Consider the following 24,524-nt stretch of genomic DNA (forward strand, 5'->3'; position numbering starts at 1 on the left):
CATTTTACTCCAACAAACCTAGAGGCAAAAGTCTTGGAGGGCAAATGCATGGTCCTCCAGCAACCAGACAGTAGATATTCAAGAATTGTCTTGGCATCTTGTTCGCTCCCTTTCATGTATCCCCCCAATTGTTACATGTGGCTAAATATACTTGCCAAGTCAGATTATACACTGTAATGTCGAAAAGGATGCCCACACCCCCATTCTGTATATTCTGTGGAGTTCTGCTTATTTAGGTCAGCCAGCTGTTTGCTCCTTTGAGCATTTCACACCAAATGTAAGGCTAAGCACGGGCTGAGAGCTGGCAGAGACTTAATGCTAATTAACCATTTAAGAGAGCCATTTGAGAGTTCAGGTAGATAATGGAGGACTTTCTAAAAGTTTTTTTCCTTACTATTTGTTAAAAATCAGACTATTAAAAATAAGTGTTTCATTATTTTGCCAGCTGCGCCCATTCTTGAGATACAGCGTTAGTATTGATGGCCGCCGAATAAGAGCTCTGTGAAAGAGCTCCTGGGGTAGGGATCACCGTAACCGGTTTAAATCCCAGGAATACCCCGAAGACGAGCTAACTCCCTTGCCAAAATATACAAGATGAGGAGCTGAAGAACAAAGTAACTTGAACAGTGTAACGGGCAGTGTAACGGGCGCATTGGAAAGCAGCACGGAAGACCGGTCAGCAAATAACGGACACCGGACACACACTGACCTGGAAGAGTGAGAACCTCCGGAGACGGACTGCCCATCCGTGGTGCCTGGTGGAAGCTGGACGAAACTTGACTGATAAGCGGCATCACGCGGACAGCTGACGGGATGTTTATGAACACCCGACACGACACTGACTTGAAGAAGCCCGGAATCTGCTTGGGAGAAGAGACGACCCCCTGGTAGGTGATGACGCCAGGGGACTCCTGCGAGGACCATCCCACGTAAGGAAGAACATTTCGCAGCAAGCCAGCCCTAATAGTAGCTAGGCGGCAACTGAGGCTCGACAGCGCGAGCGGAAGCGAACCAACTCGTCGGAGACATCAGCAAACACGTCTGAAGCCGCGAGCAGAGGATAGAAGCGAGGCGGCAACTGAAGCGGGGGCCTGTGGAGGTCCCCACGCCCAGCGGTGAGTGAGGAGGAAAGCGGGACCTTTATTTTAATAACAATCGCGAAGAGTGAATCAGTCGGGAGCCAAATACAGCCCTGCCTGACCTTAAAATGGCGCCCAAATCGGACATGAATAACAATAACCCGGTTAAGGCGAAATAAGTGCTTGATTACTCAAAGCTGGGATTTCAATTAAATAATTAAAGAAAGGTCACATCCTGAACAGTGGAAAACTAGTACCTCCTGGAAACAACCAATAAGGAAATAAAAACAGTCGACCAGGGAAGAGGGACTTCCTCGAAGAAGTGGAAAGAGAGAAAGTCTTCTCTGCTCAATGAAGAACCAGCTTGACAGCAGCCATCTTACATTGTCTGTTTGCTATATTACACAACCCAGAGACACTACAACTAAGAGGATAACGAGAGAGCTAAGAGATCTCCAACTGCTACCATCAGGAATTACAACGACAAAAAGATAACAGAAGTAAACTGAGGTGAAAGAGGAAATTATATCCACCACTACACAGCAAATTTTTTATCTATACACGCCTAGATTCGGAAAGTAAGCACAGAATTGGAACAAAGCATCATCAACAGCCTTTCTACCCGGAGGCAAGCTGAGGAAAGAGTCACTTGAAGACTTGCTACACAGAGCCAATATGAGCGGGCGATACCTAGAGACGGTAGGCTCGAAAGCTCAGATTATAAAATACCCACCTAATCTATCCAAGAATGCAGCTAAAAAGTTTAAACACGACACCCTGAGAAAAAATCAGGACATACTATTTACGGACCTATATTTTAATATAACTAAAGGCACATCAATGAATGACCTCATATTCTACACGAACAAAACAACAAAATGGCGCAATACCTTCTCAAGGATGCTTGCCATAAAAACGACTACAAACATCCCTCATGGCACAAAAATGATGACCTCACCATCATACAGATGCAGAGCAGAACTAAGTATCACCATATACAAATCGGGTATTGTGCTGATACAAGCAGCAAACCGAGAACTGGAGAAATTTGCCAAGATATTCCAAATAATGAAAGACTCATTAGAAGACCCAAGACACCAACTACACCAGACCTCACCAGGAGACATTCCCGTCACTAATGATAACACCAGAGGAGCCATTAGAAACAGGGGACACCATGCGCAAAGCTCTAAACGAGAAGATAGACCTGAGATAGTAATGTCCAAGCCTGAGAACGCGACAGAAAGAACGGAGAGGTTTATCAATCAGGCAAACAAGGAACAAAACCGGCTCCAAAGAGAAGAGCCGTCCTCGCTCATGAACGAAGAGACCTCCCCGGTAGAGCATACATCGGACTCGAGAATAATGCCCCATGACAACCAAGAAGTGGACGAGGGAGAAGATATCAGCCCCCCTACACCTCCCTTGAGTACTATACCAACGTCATGCAGACTTTCACCCACAAACGCACTCACAACAACACAGAACGGAGCGAGCAATGACGACATCTCCAATAGAAACGGAAGGGACAATCAAACATGGGTTACAAAGGAAAGGGATACGGAACAAAGAACAGATCCAAAAAAGAGAAGAACAAAATACAAATTCCGGATTAACAGATCTGTCTACCCTAAGAAATCACATCAGAACAGGAAAGATATTAATATGCTCCAGAAACTAGTAAACAAGATGGCACAAATCACTATAAATACCTCACAGGCAATTGAAAAAATCGAGGAGATGACGACGAGCATTCACTCCAAGGTCACGCACATCCAAAACGTACACTGCTCACAAAGAAAGAGTAACGAAACGATCTGGCAGTTGAAACATAATGACAACAGACCGAATAGGACAAAACCATTATCAAAGGAGGAAACTCTGGCCTTAACCCGATCGTATGAAATACCGGACCACGAGAGAGAGGAAAGAATCAAAACAGTACCACTCGACTCAAACAGAACATTGAGAAAGAATGATAGAACATCTAACCCTTACAATCTACAACAGGTACAACTTACAGCAACAGAGAATAAGAATGGAGACCTCAGCAACAAAGAAAAACCTCTGACATGTCTACTACTCAACTGTCGGTCGGCAACCAAACATGCATCGGATATAGCGGACCTCATCATCAACAAGGACATTGATATAGCAGTCCTTACTGAAACATGGCTTACGGAATCCTCATCCCCTACCATGGATCTCCTAGTACCACCCCAATACAACATTTTGAGACTGGATAGACCCATAAAGTTAGGAGGAGGCATAGCCTGCATTCACAGATCTGATATTGAGGTCAAACAAATCCAAGCCGACCCTCTAGAATCCAGCGAATACCTAGGTCTTAATTTAAGAACAACTAACAACCAAAGATACAACCTGCATTCTTTTTACCATCCACCAGGAGACAGCGAAAAGTTTACAGAGGAGCTAATGGAGATCATAACGACCAACTCTAATGACGGCGTCAATAACATATTTCTTGGCGATTTCAACTTACATTGGGAGGACCACAACGACAAACTGGTCAAATCGCTGAAAGATTTCCTTGATGAACTGAACCTTACTCAACTATGCACACAACCCACTCATTCGAAAGGAGCGACGTTAGACTGGATTATTTCACGAAACAAAGATACATCAATCCTCTCTATAACACCATGTGACTGGTCGGATCATCATGCCATAACATTCATGATACCTATAATGGAAAAAGGCATGACCAGACAACCCCTCAAGACCAAAAATGGGTTAGAGACACAAGAGATGCAAACTTAGAGCTACTAGTTGAAAGCTGTGAAAGAGACCTAAAACCTCATAACAACCTGCAGAACGTGAACGAGCTGACCGACCACTACATAACAACTGTCGAAAATATTGTCAATAACACCATGCCATTAAAACTGAAAAAAATCTCGGAGAAGACAAAAAACCCATGGTTTAATGAATCACTAAATGAAGAAAGGCGCAAATTGAGAATGGCCGAAAGAAAATGGAGACAACACCCTTCATCCCCAGAGCTGAAAGCACTCAGAAAAATTAGAGGCCAATATAATAAAAAGATCATCAACTCAAAACAGGAATTCATACGGTCAGAACTGGATAGTGCCAAAAACAGACCACGAAAACTCTTTGAAATCCTAAAGCAACAATCAAACAAACTAGCCAAATCTGTCCATGAGAACTCAAAAACACCCCTAAATTGTGAAGAATTTTCTACATTTTTCACAGAGAAGGCGAAATCGCTAGAAGTAGAGCTCAAAAACGCCGTGGCAAACCTGCCCATTGAACCAATGCCTATGAGAGATACCGCCGCTACAACGGAGAGTACCATGACAAAAAATGAGGCAAGTTGGGATACGTTCGATCTATATGACCAGCACAGTATCGCCAAAACGCTTTCTGAAATAAAACCAAACAACCACTACCAAGATCCCCTTCCTGCAAAATGTGTAAAAGAAATCAATCACGTTTTGGTTCCAATATGGACCGAAATTATAAATGCCTCACTATCACAAGGGATCCTCCCTGACTGCCTAAAAACAGGTCAAGTTGCTCCCATAATCAAAAAACCCTCAGCAGATAGATCAGACCCAAACAACTTTCGCCCAGTGACCAACATCCCGCTACTGGCCAAACTAATTGAGAAATGCGTACAGAACCAACTAAGCCAACACATCACCAAGTTCTCATTGCTTGATGAATGCCAATCAGGATTCAGAGCAGGGCACAGCACTGAAACAGCGATCCTCCATATTGTTGATGATGCTCTACAGGCACTTGACCAAAACAAAGCATGCCTACTGATTCTCCTCGATCTGTCCTCGGCCTTCGACACGGTAAATCACGAAGCATTATTGTCCAGGTTACGGGACAGGATGGGACTGTCAGGAACTGTGCTGAAATGGTTTATCTCTTTTCTACAGAACAGGACACAGCGATTCCTGGTCAACCAGTCAATCTCACCTCCATGCCCTATTTCAATCGGAGTCCCTCAAGGATCAACGTTATCCCCAGATCTGTTTAACCTTTACGTCGAACCGCTTACAGAAATTCTCCAAAAATCACAGATATCCTATCACATGTATGCAGACGACACGCAAATATACTTAAAGATCTCTTCCCTAAAAGACATGGAACTAGTGAACAAGGCTCTAAAAATGGCTCTACAATGGTTAACTACCAACCAACTGAAGCTTAACGCTAACAAAACGGAGTTCCTACTAATCTCACCAGCAAGGAGCCATACGGAAATAAAGGAATGGACGAAAGTGGTGACTGCGCTAAACTGCACCCCAACACTAATCAAGTCAGCGAAATCGCTAGGAATTACACTGGACGAGAATCTGGACATGAAAGCCCACATCAACTCAATGGCTAAAAATGCCCGATTCCACCTGAATTACTTAAGAAAACTGAAACCATTCATCTCAGAGGCGGATCTCAAATTGGCAATCCAATCCTTAGTTATCTCGAGGATTGAATATGGCTGCACCACCTTAGCTGGATTACCAAAAATGTCCACAGCGCCATTGAAAGCATGCCTAAACGCTGCGGCAAGAATTATCACCGGATCTAGGAAATACGATCATATATCGCCACACTTGAAAGCTTTAAGCTGGCTACCCTATGAAGCAAGAATCCAAATGAAGATAGCATGTATCACCCATAAAGCGCTACACCACAACACCCCAAGATACCTAGCGAAGAAAATCCAGCTATCGGGAGGTAATCGACCAGCGAGGAGTACTGAGGAATTGCTACTACGGCCAGCCTTTTTCCACAAGAAAAAAACCTATGACAGAGCGTTCTCAGGAGCTGCCCCCAGAATATGGAACTCACTCCCTCCTAACATCAGGAAGATCCAAAATATGGCATCATTTAAGCGAGAAGTGAAGAGCTTTCTGATGAAGAAATACACTACCTAGAATAGAACATTCACGAACTGATAATGACCTAACTATCATACTTGCTTACACATTTTACTTATGATAGAAGTATACCCACCATTGACTATCAACGCTAACTGCACACGTGATATTGTATATTTATCATCTACCTCATATTTGTTGTCCGTATAACTGTCTGATATATATGTCTTTCTCCTACGCCTTCTATGTTAAGCGCTCTGATACCTACGGGTCTTGTTCGCGCTATACAAAACTTTTTAATAAATAAATAAATAAACAAATAAATAAATCTGTAATCCTGCTTTCTAGATTGGACAGCTAGGCCGGTAGGGACAAGGTAATACTAATGTAATACATGTTGTACCTTTAAATACACGCACCATACCTTGAGGGCTAACGTACCTACATAGGGTTGACTTATTAATATTTAAAAGGAAAGATTTTACCTAAAAGTTAAATATACCAATTAGACAATGTTAAAAGGGGAGCACAGACAATTTACTATTTGCTAGCAGGGGTAATGTGCTGAGTTCTAAAGCCAACAAAAATATAGGGTCCAGCAAAAGGTGAAAAATCTAGGGTGATCACGCAGACTTCTAGTCCACAAAAAAACCTGTTTTCTGCCAGCTCTTTTGGCACTGTCCTTTTCCCAGATAGGCCAGTCCAAGCCTTCCAACGAGTGGAAGTTTTCTTCAACTTCTGAAAGTCGCACCGAGTGAGTGTTCTAAGATGTGATTTTGTAAATCTCTAAATGATCTTTAAGTGCAAGAAGAGTTGGGCTGGCATGTAGGGAATTCTGGTAACAGTATAAGGGTTGGTCTAGCAGAGCTGTTTATATGTAGATTTCTGATTGTGTGTGGGCCTGTTTTATGGTGTGGTGGCCTGGGTTTTACTGTTGATTTCCCTGTTATTATCACAGACATTGCCTGGCGCAAGCTCAAATGCATACAGTCTCCCATAACTTGCAAAACACTAGTGCAGCATGCCTTTAAAATATTAAAAGGCTCCTTTTTGCATATGTGGACTACTTCAATCAATCAGCTTTTTTTATTTTGTTTTTTATTAAACCATAAAAGATAAAACGACTTCATAAAAATGAAATACAGCATCAATGAAAATCATCCGTAAACCAATAATTCTTTGTAAAATTTAGAATTCTATACATAAATAAAATCCTCAGTTCATCATAGCAAATCCTTAGAGTTCCTTAATTTAACAGCACCAGCTAAAAAACATGCACATGGAAGCAGGTGTGCTGATCTAAAAGCATTTGTAAGTGCAACAAGGCCGGTTTGACCTGAATAAAGTGCTGCCCTTTTAACAACGGAATATGTTTTTGCACAGTCACATAAAAATGGAAAAACATTACAAAGTTCATAATAATCTATTTTGACACCAGATCAAAATTATAGGGTTCCGGAGAACAATCCTTATACCAATCCTTAGGGACTACCATCAAGTAATGTAGCTTATTAAGTCTAAACCTGGTCAATAACAAACAATGATGAGACGACAGTCATAGATTTAAATAAGTTTCGAGAGTTGGCAAGGTCAACAACATAACATGAGATGTTGCAGATGGTTTAGCCAACTCCGTACTTTCCTTTATGAACTTAGATAAATCCATAAAAGCTTTCTTACCCCACAGCAAGTCCGCATTCGCAAGTGTATCTGGGTTATTAAAAATTTCCAGTCACACTACTTCAGTAAAAGATCTCTTGACAAAAGAGAGGCAGTAAATTTTATTAGATCCATTCAAAGCAAGACAGTCTCTTATTATCAAGTCGTTTACCTTGGCCTCTGGCTTTAGCCAAACCGACATCCACTGTAGCAAGGGATGCCTTTTCATAACATCAATCAATCAATCCGGGGGTTTATAAAGTGCGCCACTCACCCCTGAGGGTCTCAATAAGGATAAGGAAACCAACACCCATGTCTTCATGAACTATGAAGAAAGCAGAACTGTTCGTAGGAAATAGCAGTTTGTTCAAAAATTGGTATTCCACCGTTTGAAGTGAAGAAACATCAGCCTACCCCCAGATATCACTTCCATAGAAAGTGATAAAAGCACATTTTGCCTCTTAAATCTTTAAAGTAGCTGCTAAGGGCCTTTTGCCAAGTCTGGCAGCAAACTTAAAAATAGAAGAAATGAATCTCATAAAAATCACTACTCTATAAGATAAAAGAGAAGACCAGGTTCTAGCAGGGTCAACTAACAATCCTAAATATGGATATGAGTAATACAATAGAGTACAATACAATAACAATTATAAAGCATGCGACTGCTTATGAAGAAGCATCCCGGTGCTAGCAGCCGAATTGTGGAACACATGACGACCACTCAAATCTCAAACATAAAGTCCATGCATCAAAAAACAAAGACTTCAAAAGTTTGTGAAAAACTGGTTTGGAAGAAACGAAGCGTGGGGTCGTAGACCATGAGTTTTAGAGTTTGGTCGATCGAAAAGTAAAAGGACTGACCTCTGCTTCTTGCGGACCCTGGGAACACCATTATGTGCGATTTTTTTTTTTTTATTTGTGCTTAAATCCAAAGAATCCATAATCCCACAAATGAATGTAATACATGTTTAAGGGCCATTGCTGTTCTGGCTATTAAAACTGTATAGTCTGCATACAACAGTGCAGGAATCGGACACCTTCGGTCATAGGGCACATCATTATCACTTTCTACAAGAATACTTTCTAGTGGATTAATATAGAGGGTAAAAAGAAAAGGAGCACCCCTGCTGGACACCTCTTTTTAGTATAAACAAAGCAGAGTACTCATCTCCCTCCCCATATCTCACTGACGCTAGTAAATTCTGATGAAGATCTCACAAAAAATATACAATATTCAACTCAACATCTAGTGGGATCATGATGCTCCAAAACTTGTCTCTGTTGACTTTTTCAAATGCAGAACTGAGGTCCATAAAGGTAACATGTTAGGATCCCTTCTTAACCATGGTATATTTGTTAACAATTGAACAAAGATTTAAACACTGATTGACCGTCCATAGGCCAGATCTAAAACTGAATGTCGGAAAGTACCTGATTGTATGAAGCTCACATAGCCAATCTATTGTTATGTTATGGGAGTTTTATAGACCCCGCTGATACCAAAAAGGTGTCTTGGAGCTAGTATCTAAAACATTCCGAGCCCAAAGGGCATATGAGGTGAGAAATACACAGATTAACACCAGTAGAATATAAAATTAAACTGTGAATTTAAAAAGCCAGGTTTTTAATCCTTCCTGAATTAGTTTGGGATCTCAAATGGTCAGGAAGCACGTTCCTGATTTAGAGGCAGAGTAGGAAAACTTTCTTCCATCCCAGTGCACTTTTCTTATTCTCTGCACTTGTTCTTTTTTGGCTGTACTGGACCGCAGAGTTCTCGAGGGAGAGTACCATTTAAAAATGTTCTGAAGAAAAGAAGGACCATCTAGATGTAATCCCTTATGGGCCGAGCAGAGTCCTTTAAATTGAATGCGTGCCGGGATGGGAAGCCAGTGAGTTCTCTGATTGAATTAGACACAGAACAAAACATGGTAAGATTTATTAGGACTCTAGCAGCTGCATTCTTGAGTGTCCGAAGTTCATTAAGGGCTCCTGTTTTTGAGTTCCTACAAATATGGCATTGCAATAATTGATTTTTGAAATAATAACTGCAGTGATTACTGTTTTCCTCAGCTCAAATGGAAGATATGGTCGGAAAAAAAAAATCTTCAGTGTGAGTAAACATGAAGAGGTTACCTGATTTAAGTGGTCAACAAAAGTTAGTCTGTTGCCGAACACAACTCCCAGATATCTAGCCTTCTGAGCCAGTACTGGTAAAGATCCTACATTTTGCGGCCACCAGGCGGTGCTCCAGAAGGTCATTGTTGCCAAACAGCACCTCCCCTTTTTGTCATAGTTAAGCTTTAAGACGTTTTGAGTCATCCAGTGAGCAATACTGTTCATGCAAGCACTTAACTCAAGAGCTACTTTTTCGGGATCTGTTGAGACAGATACCATCGATGGGATATCATTGGCATATGAGCACAACGAGAACTCAAAAGATCTAATCAATTGAATGAGGGGGCTAATATAAAGATTAAAAAGGGTTGGACTAAAAGATGACCCCTGAGGGATCCCACAGGGAGATTAAAAAAAGAATGGGAGTGTAACCATCCAAAGTGAACACTTGCTCTTTATTAGTGAGACATGATCTGATGAGTTTTAGAGCTGTTCCTTTTATGCTTATTGTTCCATGGCACCTGACTAGAGAAGAATGATCAACCTTGTTAAACGCGGCCGATAGGTCCAATAAGACTAGGGCCGCACTATCTCCTCTATCAACAATAGACCAAATCTTTTCAGTTGGTGCCGAAAGGGCGGACTCTGTGGCATGTCTAGGCCTAAAGCCATGTTGAGCAGGGTCAACGTAGTTATTAGCTTATAGGAAGAAGACAACCTCCTGATTCATTACTTTCTCTAGTATTTTTGCTGGGATTGGTAGGTGTGAGATGGGCCTGTAGTTGTTTTCTTCAGAGGGGTCCAGGGAGGGTTTTTTAATCAATGGTAATTTTGATGCTTTTTTCCAGGTTACTGGAAAACATCCAGTTTCCAAAATCTTATTCATTATAGATGTGAGGTAACAGACATTTGTCTTAGAGTCCGAATAAAGCACCATAGGAGGACAGGAATCACTGGAGAGGTGTGGTGCAGTGGCCAGGGCAGTTGACTTAGGAGCACAGGGTTCACGGTTCGATCCCCGGCTCCGGCAGCAGCTCAGCTCAGCACCATGTGACTCTAGGCAATAGCTCACTTAATTTCCACGATGGGCCCCAGCGCCTTGAGACCCGTAAGGGTGAGTAGTTTTGAGCTTTACAAATACGGATTTACTATTACATCCTGATTTGATAGCAATTAAGCAGGAGGCCGTTTGATCTATTGTGAGATGAGAAAAAGTGCTTAAGATTAGAGAAGAGTCTAGACCCGTGGTACTCCTATTACATCCCGGCAGGCCTTCCATTGTGGCCCGCGGACCTTGTAGGTAATGTACCCATGGCTCCCAGTGAGAGAGAGCGAAGAGAGAGAGTGGATAGAGAGAGAGAGAGAGTGGAGAGAGAGGGAGACAGCGGAGAGAGGGTGGGGAGAGAGGCTGACTGACTGAGAGACTGCGATACTGATTGACTGAGATACTGACTGAATGATAGACTAACTGAGAGAGAGAGACTGACTGACTAAGAGAGAGACTGACTGACTAAGAGAGAGACTGACTGAAAGAGAGACTGACTGACTGAGAAACTGACTAAGAGAGAGAGGCTGAGAGAGAGAGAGACTGACAGAGAGAGAGACTGACTGAGAGAGAGAGTGAGACTGACAGAGTGAGGCTGACTGAGAGAGAGAGACTGACTGAGATAGAGAGAGAGACTGACTGAGAGAAAGACTGACTGACTGACTGATAGAGACTGACTGAGAGAGAGACTGACTGACAGAGAGAGACTGACTGACAGACTGACTGAGAGAGAGACTGACTGACTGACAGAGAGAGAGAGATAGAGACTGAATGAGAGAGATCGAGAGAGATCGAGAGAGAGAAACTTACTGACAGAGAGAGACTGACTAAGAGAGCGAGAGAGACTGACTGACAGAGCGAGATAGACTCACTGAGAGACAGAGACTGACTGACCCAGAGAGAGAAAGAGAGAGACTGAGATGGAATTGGGGTCAACGTGTGTATGAAGCTATGCAATGCCACTTAAGATTGCTATTGTGTTCTGCTAATCAAAATGTATTATCAAAATGTGCTCTTTGTAGTTACATCTGCTTTTGAAATACAGCATTGTCGCATTGTCTAATGTTTTGGAACAGGTTTGCTTTTTTTACTCTAGCCCCCCACCCCACCCCCACCCCTCCTCCCACTGACCCTACCCCTCCTCCCACTGACCCCACCCCTACCGGTGCAGCCCTCGGCCACAAACCACACTGTCATTTTGGCCCCCGACAGAATGTTTGTGAGTACCAATGGTCTAAACAGTGTTTTTACTGGATTTTGTTAGTACAAGTGGTGGAAGATTAGTCAGTTGGGCTTTATTTTTTTTCCAAAAGTTGTGAGCCCTTTCACTGGTGTAAATAGCTCCTAAGAGGAATAGCTGGTTGCTTTTATGTTGTTTGTGTAAAAATTAGTTTTAGCTACTTTGATCTGACTTCTGTATTACTTTACAGGTTTTTATAGTTTAGTTTTTCCTGTGTAATATGTTATACTTTCCATACTTGTTCTTGGTGTCTACACTTTTTCTTTAGCTCCCTAAGTTCTTGCGAGAACCATGGTGTAGAAGGCGTTTCTGTTTTTAGTAGGGGAGATCTGAGATACAGCCCCATTTATCCAAGAGTCTAATGCCAATGAGGCTTGCTCGGTCTTAACTCAGTGGGGGAGTGGTTGTCTGTAATAATGCATCTATTTTGGTATTGTCAATTGTTTTCAAAACTATCCACCCCAAGATCTTGACCGTAGAATCAATCAGGGAGATTTTCCTATAACAACATGGATCTGCCTTATCTCCCTTTTTAAAAACCGGTACTATCTAAGATTTGGACCAGGAATTGGGGAGACCATGTAATACTGCAGAATTTACAATATTAGTAAGACGCGGAGCCCAGAGCTAAACTTCTGTTTGAAACACATGAACTGGTACACTGTCTGGACCAGGGGCTTTATTTTTTGAAGCATCATTATTCACCGCTGTTACTTCAACTGTAACCTGTAAACAGGAATCTGCGGGCGCACTAAGAGGGGATATGGCTCGATAACACACAATAAGGAAAATCATATATCCCTGCAAAGTAAGAACCTATTTATCTGCAGGAATGCGAGCACACGTGGTGTTTTCCTGAGTGGATAAGAAAAAGGGGCGATTGACAACTTCCCCGAAAACAGCAGAATTTTATAAGCCACAGCTGGTCCCAAGGCTCTTGCTGAAGAACTCTCTTCCTATCTTTAACTGCTCATTTATAAATAGCTCTACAAGCTGTTACTCAGACCGTAACCTTTGTTGTCTTTTCAAAGCACTAATCAAATGACGATGCGCTTTTGAACAAATGTAAATGTAAATGTAAATGTAGTATACTTGTAAAGCGCACAGCTGCCCCAGCAACGGGGCGTCCCGGCGCTGTATAACTCTGGGGAACCCGTCCTGGCTTTCCCTGTGGGATGGTTCCTTGCTGGGAGTCCCCAAGGTGGAGCCAGGCATCCCTGGAATTGGTGGGGCCATTGTGGAGATTAGGCAAGCTAATGCCCAGAGTTGCCGAGTGGAACCCCTGATTAGAGTAAGCACCGAAGCGAGAATTATCGAGTCCGCTGACCAAGGTCCACGACCCTGCCGCGTCGGGAATTGAACCCTGGTCCCAGGCTGACTTCTGCTCTCAGGCCTGCCGCCTCTAACCAGTGAGCCACACTACTCCACAGCGTGTACTCACAAGAGTGATCAAACCAACAACAAGAAGTTGCTCAAAGGTGCTTTGATGGTATACTCAATAACTTCAAATTCATACAGATCGACTTGTAAGAAATCAGAATTGACTGGGGTGTAGAATAATCAACCAGACAACCCTTAAAGTCTGCTAAGCAAAGATTTACTAATTCCTTGTGGCATGAGCTAGGCATAACTTTAGTCCATCTTAACCTCAGCCCCTGACATGTGACACTCACCTCACGGCGCCCATCCAGTGACTGTTCTAGGAAAATCATTCCAGACCAGAACAGCCCTCCATGGTCACTACCAGGCTCGGACTGGCCATAGGGGGCACCGGGCAATCCCCCGGTGCGCCGCAAGGGTGGGGGCCGGTTTTGAGCCCCTGGGGGCCGATTTTGTTACAGGGCCGTTTTTGCAGCATCGGCCCTGCAACAAAATCGGCCGAAGACCAGCCCTAGCAAAGCGCTCGGCTGCAAAGTAGGGAGAGGGGGGGCCGGCCAAGCACTTTGCCAGGGCCGGTTTTGGTTCCCAGTCCAAGAATCCCTTATTATACTATGCTCAGTGATCAAAGGGACAAAGGATGCTGACACCGAAAAATGACCAATAACAGTTGATCAACCTTTTCTGGTATAGGTAGGGATAGATATGGGTATACGATCATCCTCCCCAATATTACTACTAAACTGAAAATTGTGGGCCACTTTTTTAGCTGAAAGCATCAAAAAAGAGGTATGCAGTCCCTAACAAAGAACGAAAGTGACTGATGTGAAAAAAGCTGGCAGATGTACAGTAGCCCAGAAAGGAGGAAAGGGAATTCCTCTTTTCGGATATAATGCCCTCAAACACCCAGCCCGCTAGGTGTCATGCTTCATCATTAGGCCTGCTCCTCGTCGGGGCGGCGGTGCAATCCCCGACGGGCACCCTCAGTGGGGGCTCTTTGGCGAGGATCTTTTATCCTTGCCGTTTGGTGAGTGCGTGTGTGGGGCCCTAGGAGGTGGAAATGTAGTATCTATGTGTGTGATAAGTTAAAACAGGGGAAGATGGTCAGGGCCACTACTTTAATAAGCCTGCCTCCTACCCTGATTAAAAGAAGTGATGGCAACCAGCAACTATAATGTAATGGATAGTTACACTACTGAGGTCGACATGTTACTCGCCTAATGGTCTCAAGGAGTGGGATCCAGCGGCAATTCTTCAGGACCATAAAAACAAGGTGTTAGTAAACTACACTACTAACTGATTGCCAGGTACATTAACCTGAATTTTTACCAGTTCTGCCACACCAAGAGCGGGAGAAGTCTCCAGGTGCAGGAAACAATCTGGGATAAAAAACAAAATAGGAGAACATCGTCACTCAAGTGAGTAGAGCCTCATATCCACATATTGACATCTTGAGTAGATAGAGACTCAAGTAGAACCAAGGTAAAAGAAATCATACACTGAGGCCCTAATCAATGGTTGCTGATTATACGCTATGTCATCGGTGTGATTGATTAGCAAGGGAACAGTGTTGAAGGGAACAGGGTGAAAAACATTAAAAGGGCAGCTGAGAAACAGAACAGTCAATGCCTGAGTCTGATAAGCAACTGAAAACAGGTTATCAGGGACGCCACTCACCTAAAAGGGGTTAGCTATTTACCGCATCGGTCAGCTGGCAATAGAAGAGCACATTAAAGTAACGTGTTGTTACCTGGGGGATGGGAACAACAATGAATCAAAATGTGCCCAAGGACCAAAAGTTAACGCCGGATAGACCCAGCGTTGTTAAAATCAGAACCAGCGCAGAAAGCAATCCTCCCGTGTAGCCAGCAGTGGAGCCCAATGCCAAAGGTAGGTACAGACGAGGAAGAGAACCCCGGGACACCGCGTGGAGCTGCCAAGCTAGGAAATATATCCTAGAACAGCTACCATCACTGCGCATACCCAGGGAGCCCCCCCATAAGGGCCTGAAGAATTGCCGCTGGATCCCACTCCTTGAGACCATTAGGCAAGAAACATGTCGACCACAGTAGTGCAACTATCCCTTACATTATAGTGGCTGGTTGCCATCGCCACTTTTAATCAGGGTAGAAGGCAGGCTTATTAAAGTAGTGGCCCTGACCATCTTCCCCTGTTTTAACTTATCACACACGTAGACACTACACTTCCACCTCCTAGGGCCCACACACGCACTCACCAAACGGCAAGGATAAAAGATCTCCGCCAAAGAGCCCCCACTGAGGGTGCCTGTCGGGGATTGCACCGCCATTGCAAGCCCAATGATGAAGCATGACACCTAGCGGGCTGGGTGTGTGAGGGCATTATATCCGAAAAGAGGAATTCACTTTCCTCCTTTCTGGGCTTCTGTACATCTGCCAGCTTTTTTCACATCAGTCACTTTTGTTCTTTGTTAGGAACCGCATACCTCTTTTGTGTTGCTTTCAGTACCTGGGCACGTATGCTGGACCTGTAATAAAAGCCCTTCCCCCTTCTCTCCCTTTGTTGATACCACTTTTTTAGCTATCTGATTCACTGATAGGGGCCACTTTTATTATAATCCGACCCTGACTGCAAAACAGCTGATTTTAGATTTTCTGTTTTATTTTAGGATGAAGTCCCCCACCCTCCAACATGATGGCACAGGGAGCCCTGGCAGCCCACCCATGGAAGACCTTTGGCGTGTCACGACCCCCTCTGACCCTTTCACACTGATAGGTGCCAGTGTCTCAGACTCCTGTGAAAATCCTCGGTCTCGTGACATGAACAGGAATTGGAGGAAGAAGAAAAGGAAGGACCGGTTAGTAGTGAGGCTTTGGTTAATGTCAGTTTCTTTGTTACATGTTAACACCCATGTACCAGTCAGTTCCCCCACACTTCACATAGACCCTCATCCAGGAGATTCACTATGCACAACACCAACCCACAATCACCCACACAGCACATACAAACCACTGCAGGAGATCCATCAATACAACCTACATCTCCCGCAAGACATTCATCCCTTCATTATCCCCACATCACACTGCCCTCTGCAGAACATCCACTCCACTTTTTCCCAAACACCACATGGCTCCCAGGAGATTCATCCACTCATCACACCGCCCTCTCACCCAAGGGCCTCTATTATTTATCAGGCGCACTGTTTCTATTTGCCCACGCATGAACGTTGCACCGGATTACAATGAATGTGCTGCCTTCATGGCAGCCATGAACTCGGGGCTGTCCTGGGGCCAGTGCATTCAGTGAAATACGGAGCGGCTGCTTTTGTCAGCCACTTCATGTTGCACTGTGCAGGCAGCCCCCGCTTGCACTTTAGAGAGGGGACAGTGACTGCACCCGCTTGCAGGTGCCTTTGGGCTGGGGTCCAGGGGACAGCCTATGTACCCACCAGGGGGCTCGCCTTAGGGGGCGCCCATGCCAATAATATGGATGCATAGGGATATGGATGCCAAGGCGAAGAGATTCCCTCACTTGCATGAAGCCATGCCACCCATGGAAATGAGAGAATGCCCGCCGAGATAGCGCTAGCGCTACATGTGCGCCAGGCTATCAGTATTAAAGAAGGGGCCCTACAAGCATCTGCAGCCCCTTCTGTAATACAAACGTGCCCTGGAAGGCACATAAAGCGGGCGCACACGCCCGCTGTGCCCCCAGGGCACTTGTGTAATATGGCCCCAAAATCACCCACAAACTACATTGCTGCCTGCAGACCTTCATCAGCTGATTTAACTGCAGAAAAACACATTTATCTTGAGGTAATAACTTATTTTATATAGCGCTTCGTACCGCACTTGTTTTAGTACTGTAAATCACAGGATGTACTGCCATCCAAATTATGGTTTTTATATTCCCAACCTGCAAAAAGATGGGTCTGCCCTGCTGAGATTCAGCTTAATGACTGCCAGAACAACACAATGTAAGTCAGACTCTGGCAGGGCAAGATGTGCCTATAATGTTTAAAGATAATTGAGGGCAATGCTTAAATTGTAGTGCCAGGGCCCTTCTCAGGAGGCCACTTATCTTACACCACCCATTGATATTGTCAGCGCTGCCAATTAGAGTAACCGCACAACTATTAGCCATCACACTCCTACAAGTGTGAATATTCCGAGTATTCCGGGCCTCTAAAGCTATAAGAATGGCTTTGGTTGCAGGTATTAGTCATTTTAAATGTATATTGAATTAATAGCCAACTGTTGTTCTGCTTGTCTCTAAATTAGGCAAACCGTGCCACCATATGGCAGACTGTCTGTCATAAGTGCCAGCGTTGACAATTAAGTGCCACTGCCAGGCACCGGCTCAAATTAAGCACTGATCGGGAGATGTTTTTGGTTGACAAAGAGCTGTTCTGGGTACCATAGTATTTTGATTTCTCCAGTATTGGATCGTTCATGGTTTAACATCCTTCCTTGCTCGCGTGATGACTGGAGCAGTATCGCGATATTCCCCATTAGAAAGCAGCAAGGGAGCCCTTAGCTGTTGGGGCAAGTGTTTTCTGCTGGGACCTACCTGGTGCTATTCCCGACCTGTTTTGGCGCCTCAGCGCCCCAGCGCCCCAGCCTCCATACCGCGACAGGACTTCAAGTCCCAGAGAGACCCGCGGCAGGAAGCGGACGCCGCCCACGGCAATCCTGCGCCCGGTGGCGCATAAGAACCAGCGAGAGCTCCCGCGTCGCGGGACGCGCGCGGGCTGCGCCGGGAGAAGCCCAGGAAAAGGGCGGGCCGTCTGTTGCCGTCCGTGGCCAGAGGAGGCCGTGCTGGGCCACCCCCATTACATCTGGTTTACGAACCCATAAGGTACTGTACTATATGGCCACTGGTAGAGGGGCAGTTTAATGAACCTTTGTCTTCAACTGAGGGGTGAGGCTGTTTTCCTTTCGTCGCAGGAGCTACTGTTTTGTTTGATTCCATCTTCTCACTCCATTGCATTCTTGTTGCTTTATCTCCGGTCACCATGGGGAAAAGGAAGACTTTGGAAGGTGGGGGGACATTGTCTATTAAAAAAGGAAAAAAGCCAAAAAAGTGCCCCACTCAGCAATGAACTGTGTGCTAACGAGAATAGAGGATTTAGTAAATGACTGTGAAGCAGCCTTAAGTAGTGATAGCCCCACATCCGGCAGTAGTCCGCAGCTGGAAGCTGTTGAAATTTCTCCACTGGCCCAAGGGATATCCATCCCCTCTATGTTTGTCAAACGAAAATCTGGCCAGCGTGAAGTGACCACGGGGAAGTCTATTATCGTCACGCTGGAGGAAGGCTTCGACCGATCCCCCGCTACCGAAAAAACTCTAGTCGAGGTATCTACAGGGGGATTGGAAGGGGGTCATGTTTTGTCGCCCATGGTATCCTGCTTAAATAGGTTTGCTCCTTTAAATCTGGAACCTGATGAGTCTGTTACATCTATATTGGGGGCCATGTCTTGTCAACAAAAACCTTTGCAGTGACCCAGGCCAGCTGTAACTCGTGCAGGCTTTCTATGCCTATGTTATTGGAAAGAATTACAGAGTTGGAAAAGTTAGTAGAGTCCCAGGGAAATAAGGGACTACTGAAGGGGCGGGTCATTACAACTTCTGTGAATATCGAACCCCCCCATGAAGGGATAAGTCGCACAGCTCACCCGGGCGGACAAGCAATACAGCCAATAAGCCTAGACCTATTCCATCCAGGGGTACTCTCCCTAACCCCACTCCTTCCCTAGGCCATCTTCCACTGGGCCCTGTAGAGATAAAGACAAAGACTACATTTCCTTCTGGCAGATTATATTCTGACTCCGTAAGATCTAGGGTACCTCCTAGGCGCCTTCAGGAGCAGGCTCCATCCTTGGCTAGGAACTGCCCTCTGGTCCCCCTAACAGAGTCCTAAGTGGGGTACCTCTAGCTTCCAATCTTCAAGGTGGCCCATTACTTCGCCACAATCCTTGGGCTACCATATATATGACTCAGGTCCCAAGACTGAACATAGTGGGGGGCTATGAAAGCAGCGAGTCCGTCCACAATAAAGCGATACATTGGCTGAGGTATACAAGGGGCTGCAGATCCATCATTAAGGAGGACATGGCCAAAGTGAGGAGGGTTACAATGGTGAACTCTGTTACAGACTGTATTGAGATCCAGTTTTTTGACCCCTCGTTGGCAGAGAACCTAGTAGCCTTCGAGTTTAGAACATCCCCCCCGATCATTCATCCATTCAGATTCGTCGGTTTCCATCTTGGTCAATGGTCTGGGAGGGGGGTGGCTCTGGCTTGTCCCAAGTTGACTGACTAGAGGGGGGGGGGGGGTGCCCAGCAGATTGTCCTTCTGCTCCCCCTTGCTGCCCCCAGGGAGGAGAAGGCGTGTGCATGGCCACATTAGAGCAAGGTGGTGCAACACGCAATGATACCAGGGAGCCTGTAATTGCCAATTTGGACATACCTAGGTTGGGAGAACTGAGTCCTGTAGCCCATAGCACTACCACCACGAAGGTAATCAGGCTACTCTCCTGGAACATAGCTGGGCTCCAAAAGAACCTTGCCCTTCCTGAATGGAACGACCTCATCAGCAAATATGACATCTGCTTATTCCAGGAGACATGGAGCCTGGTTCCTTTGTATATGCCAGGGTATACTACATACCATATCCCCACGATTAGTCCGCGCAGAGGGCGGCCTTCAGGAGGGCTTCTGATCTGTGTTGGCATCGGACTGAATTGGTCGATATCTAACTGCAACACTCCCTCGCATGATATCCTACATCTATCTATTGGAAGGGCTAAAGATACTGCCCACCTGGAGATATTCAATATTTATGTCAGAGGGTCTTCAGGTGTCGAAGGGATATCTACTCTAGCGGCCCTTGATTTGGAGCTGTCAGCCATTTCTAAAAAGGCAGGGATCATTGTTGCAGGTGACTTTAACTGTACCTTTGAGCCCTTGAGTAATGAAGACATCTTGGGCATTAGGGACGAGGACACCAAACAGCTATACCAACATTAAACTTACCTCCGATAAAGAACTGGTCCCAAAGAGCAATATAAATCAACGCCTTGGCCTTAGAACACAACTTAAGAGCAGCAAATGGCAGGACCCGCTCAGACCCTAGTGGGGTGTGTGCTTTTAATAGGATTAGCTCCCCCTTCCGTATTGATTACATTTTGCTAGACATGTCTCTTTGGGCTGACCTCATTGATATGGAGGTCATCCCGAGTCTTGACAGTGACCACAATCTCCTGTCCATGCAACTCTCCCGAGACATAGATACCCTATCTATTGATACGGGCATTACACCATTGCAGTCCACCAGGGAGGTTTTACCATCTAACTGTAACCGGCGACTAAAGTGGCATATGGTCGCTAAACAGGACCAGACCCTGGAAAGAATTAAGGATCTAGTGGAATTGAAGTTTCAAGAGCTAGAACATCTACCCAGTTCCACCCCACTGGCCACGCAGGACTCAAAATTTATTGAAATATAACAGGAGACCACTGACAAGATAGGGGAGTTTTTCCGCACAAAGGACAGTGGGGACCGTAAATTGCACTCTCTGCAAGCCACAAACCCGTGGTACACTGTCCTTTGTCGGAAAAAGAGACAGGAGCTATCTCTGGCCCTTAGAGCCAGGGACCAGCCAAAAATAACACTAGCTAGAAAGGCCTATTACAGGACCATAGACAAAGCCAAGCGGGCGTGGGAAGAAGCGCATTGGCAGGAGCTCAAATCTGCCGCCCAGTTGAAGGACTCCACTCTATTCTGGGAGCACAAGAAAGGGTGATCCCCCAATCCCAAATCATATTGCAGGCAATGGTTTGAGCATTTTCAAGGCCTGTATTCGGGAGAAGAGGGGAATTTGACAACAGAGCAAGGACGATGGCTGGCCCCCGCTGGGATTCCCAATGAGGGTGATGCCTTCGAACTCAAGGAGATTCAATCTGCCATTGCAAGTATCGCGCCTGGCAAGGTGGCTGGTCCCGATGGCCTTCCCGGCGACCTACTACGCCATGATGGCGAGCTTTGGTCCCGCTTTGTCCTCCGGGTCCTGAACTGCATTACGGGTGGCTATCCTGTTCCAGGTTCGTGGAGGGGTGCCGAGGTGGTGACGATCTACAAGAAGGGGGATAGGGAGGACCCTGCCAACTACAGGCCGATTAGTTTAATCGACATAGTGCAAAAAGTGGTTGGCAGGGTCCTCCTCACGCGACTGAGGTCCTAGATGGATGAAGATGAGATTTTGTCCCATCTCCAGGCAGGATTTAGACAGGGAGTGGGCACGATGGACCAGGTCTTTAGATTTTTTATGATATACTGGAAATCGGTAAAGATCGAAAAAGGCAGCCTTTATTTGGCGTTCATCGACCTCAGAACAGCCTTTGACCTGGTCCCTCGTGCCGCACTCTGGCGGGTCCTGTCCGAGCTGGGCATCCCCCCCTGATCCTGGATCTGATTGTGCGTCTTCACGAGGAGAATTACGCTAGAGTGAGGTGGGGCCGACAGGGCCATTTGACGGAGAGAGTTAGGGTAGAGAGAGGGGTACGCCAGGGGTGCGTCCTGGCCCCAAACCTGTTTTCACTTTTTATCAACGGGATTGTGGACTACCTGAGGAAGGATCCTGCCGACGCACCAACTGTGGCAGGGGAAAAAACACCTACGCTGCTTTTTGCAGACAGCACCCTCCTGATCTCTAAAAGCCAGATGGGCCTACAAAAACTGCTGGATCGGTTCAGTCAGTTTTGCAAGACCAGAGGCCTATGTATAAACACAACTAAAACCAAGCTAATGGCTTTGGCCCCATCTAAACGCTTTAGAAATTCCATCAAGCTGGATGACTCCCCTTTAGAATTAGTGGAGGCTTTTGACTATTTGGGTGTACGGGTCAACAACTTGATGAAATGGAATTCTCACTTGTCAAAGATGCTACTTAATCATAAGTGTGTGTCGGGGGCAATAGCAAGGCATCAGCGCCTTTCCCACAGCCGGCCTGTTGCCCCTGCCATCAAGGTATATGAGGGGAAAGCCCTGCCCTCATCCCTGTATGGGGCAGAATTGTGGGGGTTCGAGAACATCGTGGAGCTAACGAAATCAGAAAACAAGTTCTACAGGGACCTGGTCTCGCTCCCCCCATCGACTCCTTTGGTCCCTCTTCGACACGATTTTGGTAGACACTCAATCAGAGACATAGCAAGGCTGCGCCCTGTCTTATTTTGGGTACGCCTCAGAAGGACCCCCGAACTATGTAACTATGCTTCCGGTTTGACCGAATTGCTTCGCATGGACACAGGCCGCAAGATACCCTGGGTTTCAAATCTTAAGTATTTGATGGGGGAAATTGGGCTAGCAGATGCCTGGGAAAGCCAGTCTCCACCACCCAAGCAGGTAGTTAAGAAGGCCTATTGGGAGTGGGTGTCCAACGAAGCAATACGAAATCTGAAGCACGGTTCCCTGACGGAGAAGTTGCTAGATTCCAAGCCCTCCCCCAAACTGGAACCCTTCTTGGACCTCATTGAATCCCCTAGAGACAGGGCTTTGTATTTGAAGTTCAGGTTAGGCACACTACCTGTGAATACTTTCACTGCGGGGTGGAAACCCTTGGGAGAGAGGGAAGGAGGTTGCCCTGGTTGTGTTTCCCCCACAGAATCCATCCCCCACTTCCTCTTCGCCTGTCCAGCGTATGGCCAGGCGAGACGGAGATGGTTTAAACCTGTGTGCTCTAATTTAGGGACAAAACATCATAGGGAGGCATTGCGCATTCTTACATGAGACACCTCTGTGCCCAGCGTAGTATGTGGGCCAGCTAAATATCTGGGAAGCGCTTGGTTGCTTAGATCCAAGCTCCCCTAGGCGCATCAGTTGCAGATTATGGAGCCCCTGCAATGCCCTCTGTTTTCTTATGGTATCCTTGCGTGATAATTGTCTAAAATCAACGTTTTATATGGGTTTTTAACTGTTTTTAAAAACACATTGTCTTTTAAATTCTATTTTTATATTGTATGTATGAAAACGCGCTATTATTTGTTCTATTTATGGAAAAAGGGGATGTTTTTCTGTTTTTAAAATGATGTATGTACTTGTACACTTTTATGATACATTCTATCGAATAAAGTCATACAACAACAACAAGAATTAACATGCTTGAATCATTCCCTGTAATTGAAGTGAGAGTCCCGCTTCAACGGCGGGCAATGAACGGGTATAATTGTAAAGCAGTACTGTATAATACACATAGCCTATAATGGTTAGCAAACATTCACTTTAGTAACGTATCCACATCATTTATTTAGAACTAAACTTCATCTAGTCAGGCGACAGTTCACTTCTAGAACAATCCCCATAGAGGCTTCACTCACTTAGATTTTCTACCACACGTTGTGTGATGGGAATCTCCCTGAACTGTGCTCAGTTCAGCGGCGTCACTAGAGGGGTGCGGGGGGTGCGGACCGCATCGGGTGTCACCCCATCTGGGGGGTGACACCAATCTGGTTAAGTGGTGCGTGCAACAAGCCGCATGCGCACGCCACCACGGTGCAAAAAAATAAAATACTGCTACTACTGCAGTCAGTGCAGTTCTGGAGTGTGTGCACTCTCACTGCAGCAGCAGCACTTCGCCACGCACGCCCGCACCAGATGCATGATGTGATGATGCTGGTCACTCACTGGTGCGATGCGGATGCGCGGCGTACCGGACGCCATCTGTGCTTCCGACGTTGGTGCCACTTAGTCTGGTCTCTCAGGTGCTCACCACCGTGGCTTCAAGTCCTTCATCTCTTTCTGCTCTCAAATGCACTATGGGATTTGTAGTGGTGCATTGCATAGTTCGCTCCGCGTACTTCACGAATTTAATGTTCACCAATGATCCAACCGTTCAAACGTTCTTATGTGCATTGCATTATGGTCAATAAAGTTGTTTTTTTCTTGCAGAAGTGTCTTTTTTCATTTTGCACCAGTCCAAGAAACCTTCTAATCTGCTTTGACAGTCCTGTGTTTCATTTTCTATTGGGGGTTGTTTCACGCTGTGGGCGAACTCCGGGGAGGAGGGGGGGAGGGGGGCGGGGTTTCTTCTCTGCCCAAGACTCACGAGAAGCAGATGTACCGTCGATCACGTTATTTAAGGAATGAGGCTCCCCGGGGGC

The 24,524-nt window shown here is 45.5% G+C and overlaps 1 protein-coding gene across 3 annotated transcripts in view; it reads left to right on the forward strand.

Annotated features, from left to right (window-relative positions):
- Positions 1-24,524, forward strand: part of TTLL6 (tubulin tyrosine ligase like 6) — a 533,521-nt gene that overhangs the window by 169,319 nt on the left and 339,678 nt on the right. For all 3 annotated transcript variants that reach the window (XM_078641428.1, XM_078641430.1, XM_078641429.1), the window contains exon 2: positions 16,037-16,224. In XM_078641428.1, coding sequence (XP_078497554.1) covers positions 16,037-16,224 — 188 coding nt within the window. The remainder of the gene's footprint in view (positions 1-16,036; positions 16,225-24,524) is intronic.

This window comes from Lissotriton helveticus, chromosome 5_1 (assembly GCF_964261635.1).
Source record: "Lissotriton helveticus chromosome 5_1, aLisHel1.1, whole genome shotgun sequence".
NCBI classification, from domain to species: Eukaryota; Metazoa; Chordata; class Amphibia; order Caudata; family Salamandridae; genus Lissotriton; species Lissotriton helveticus.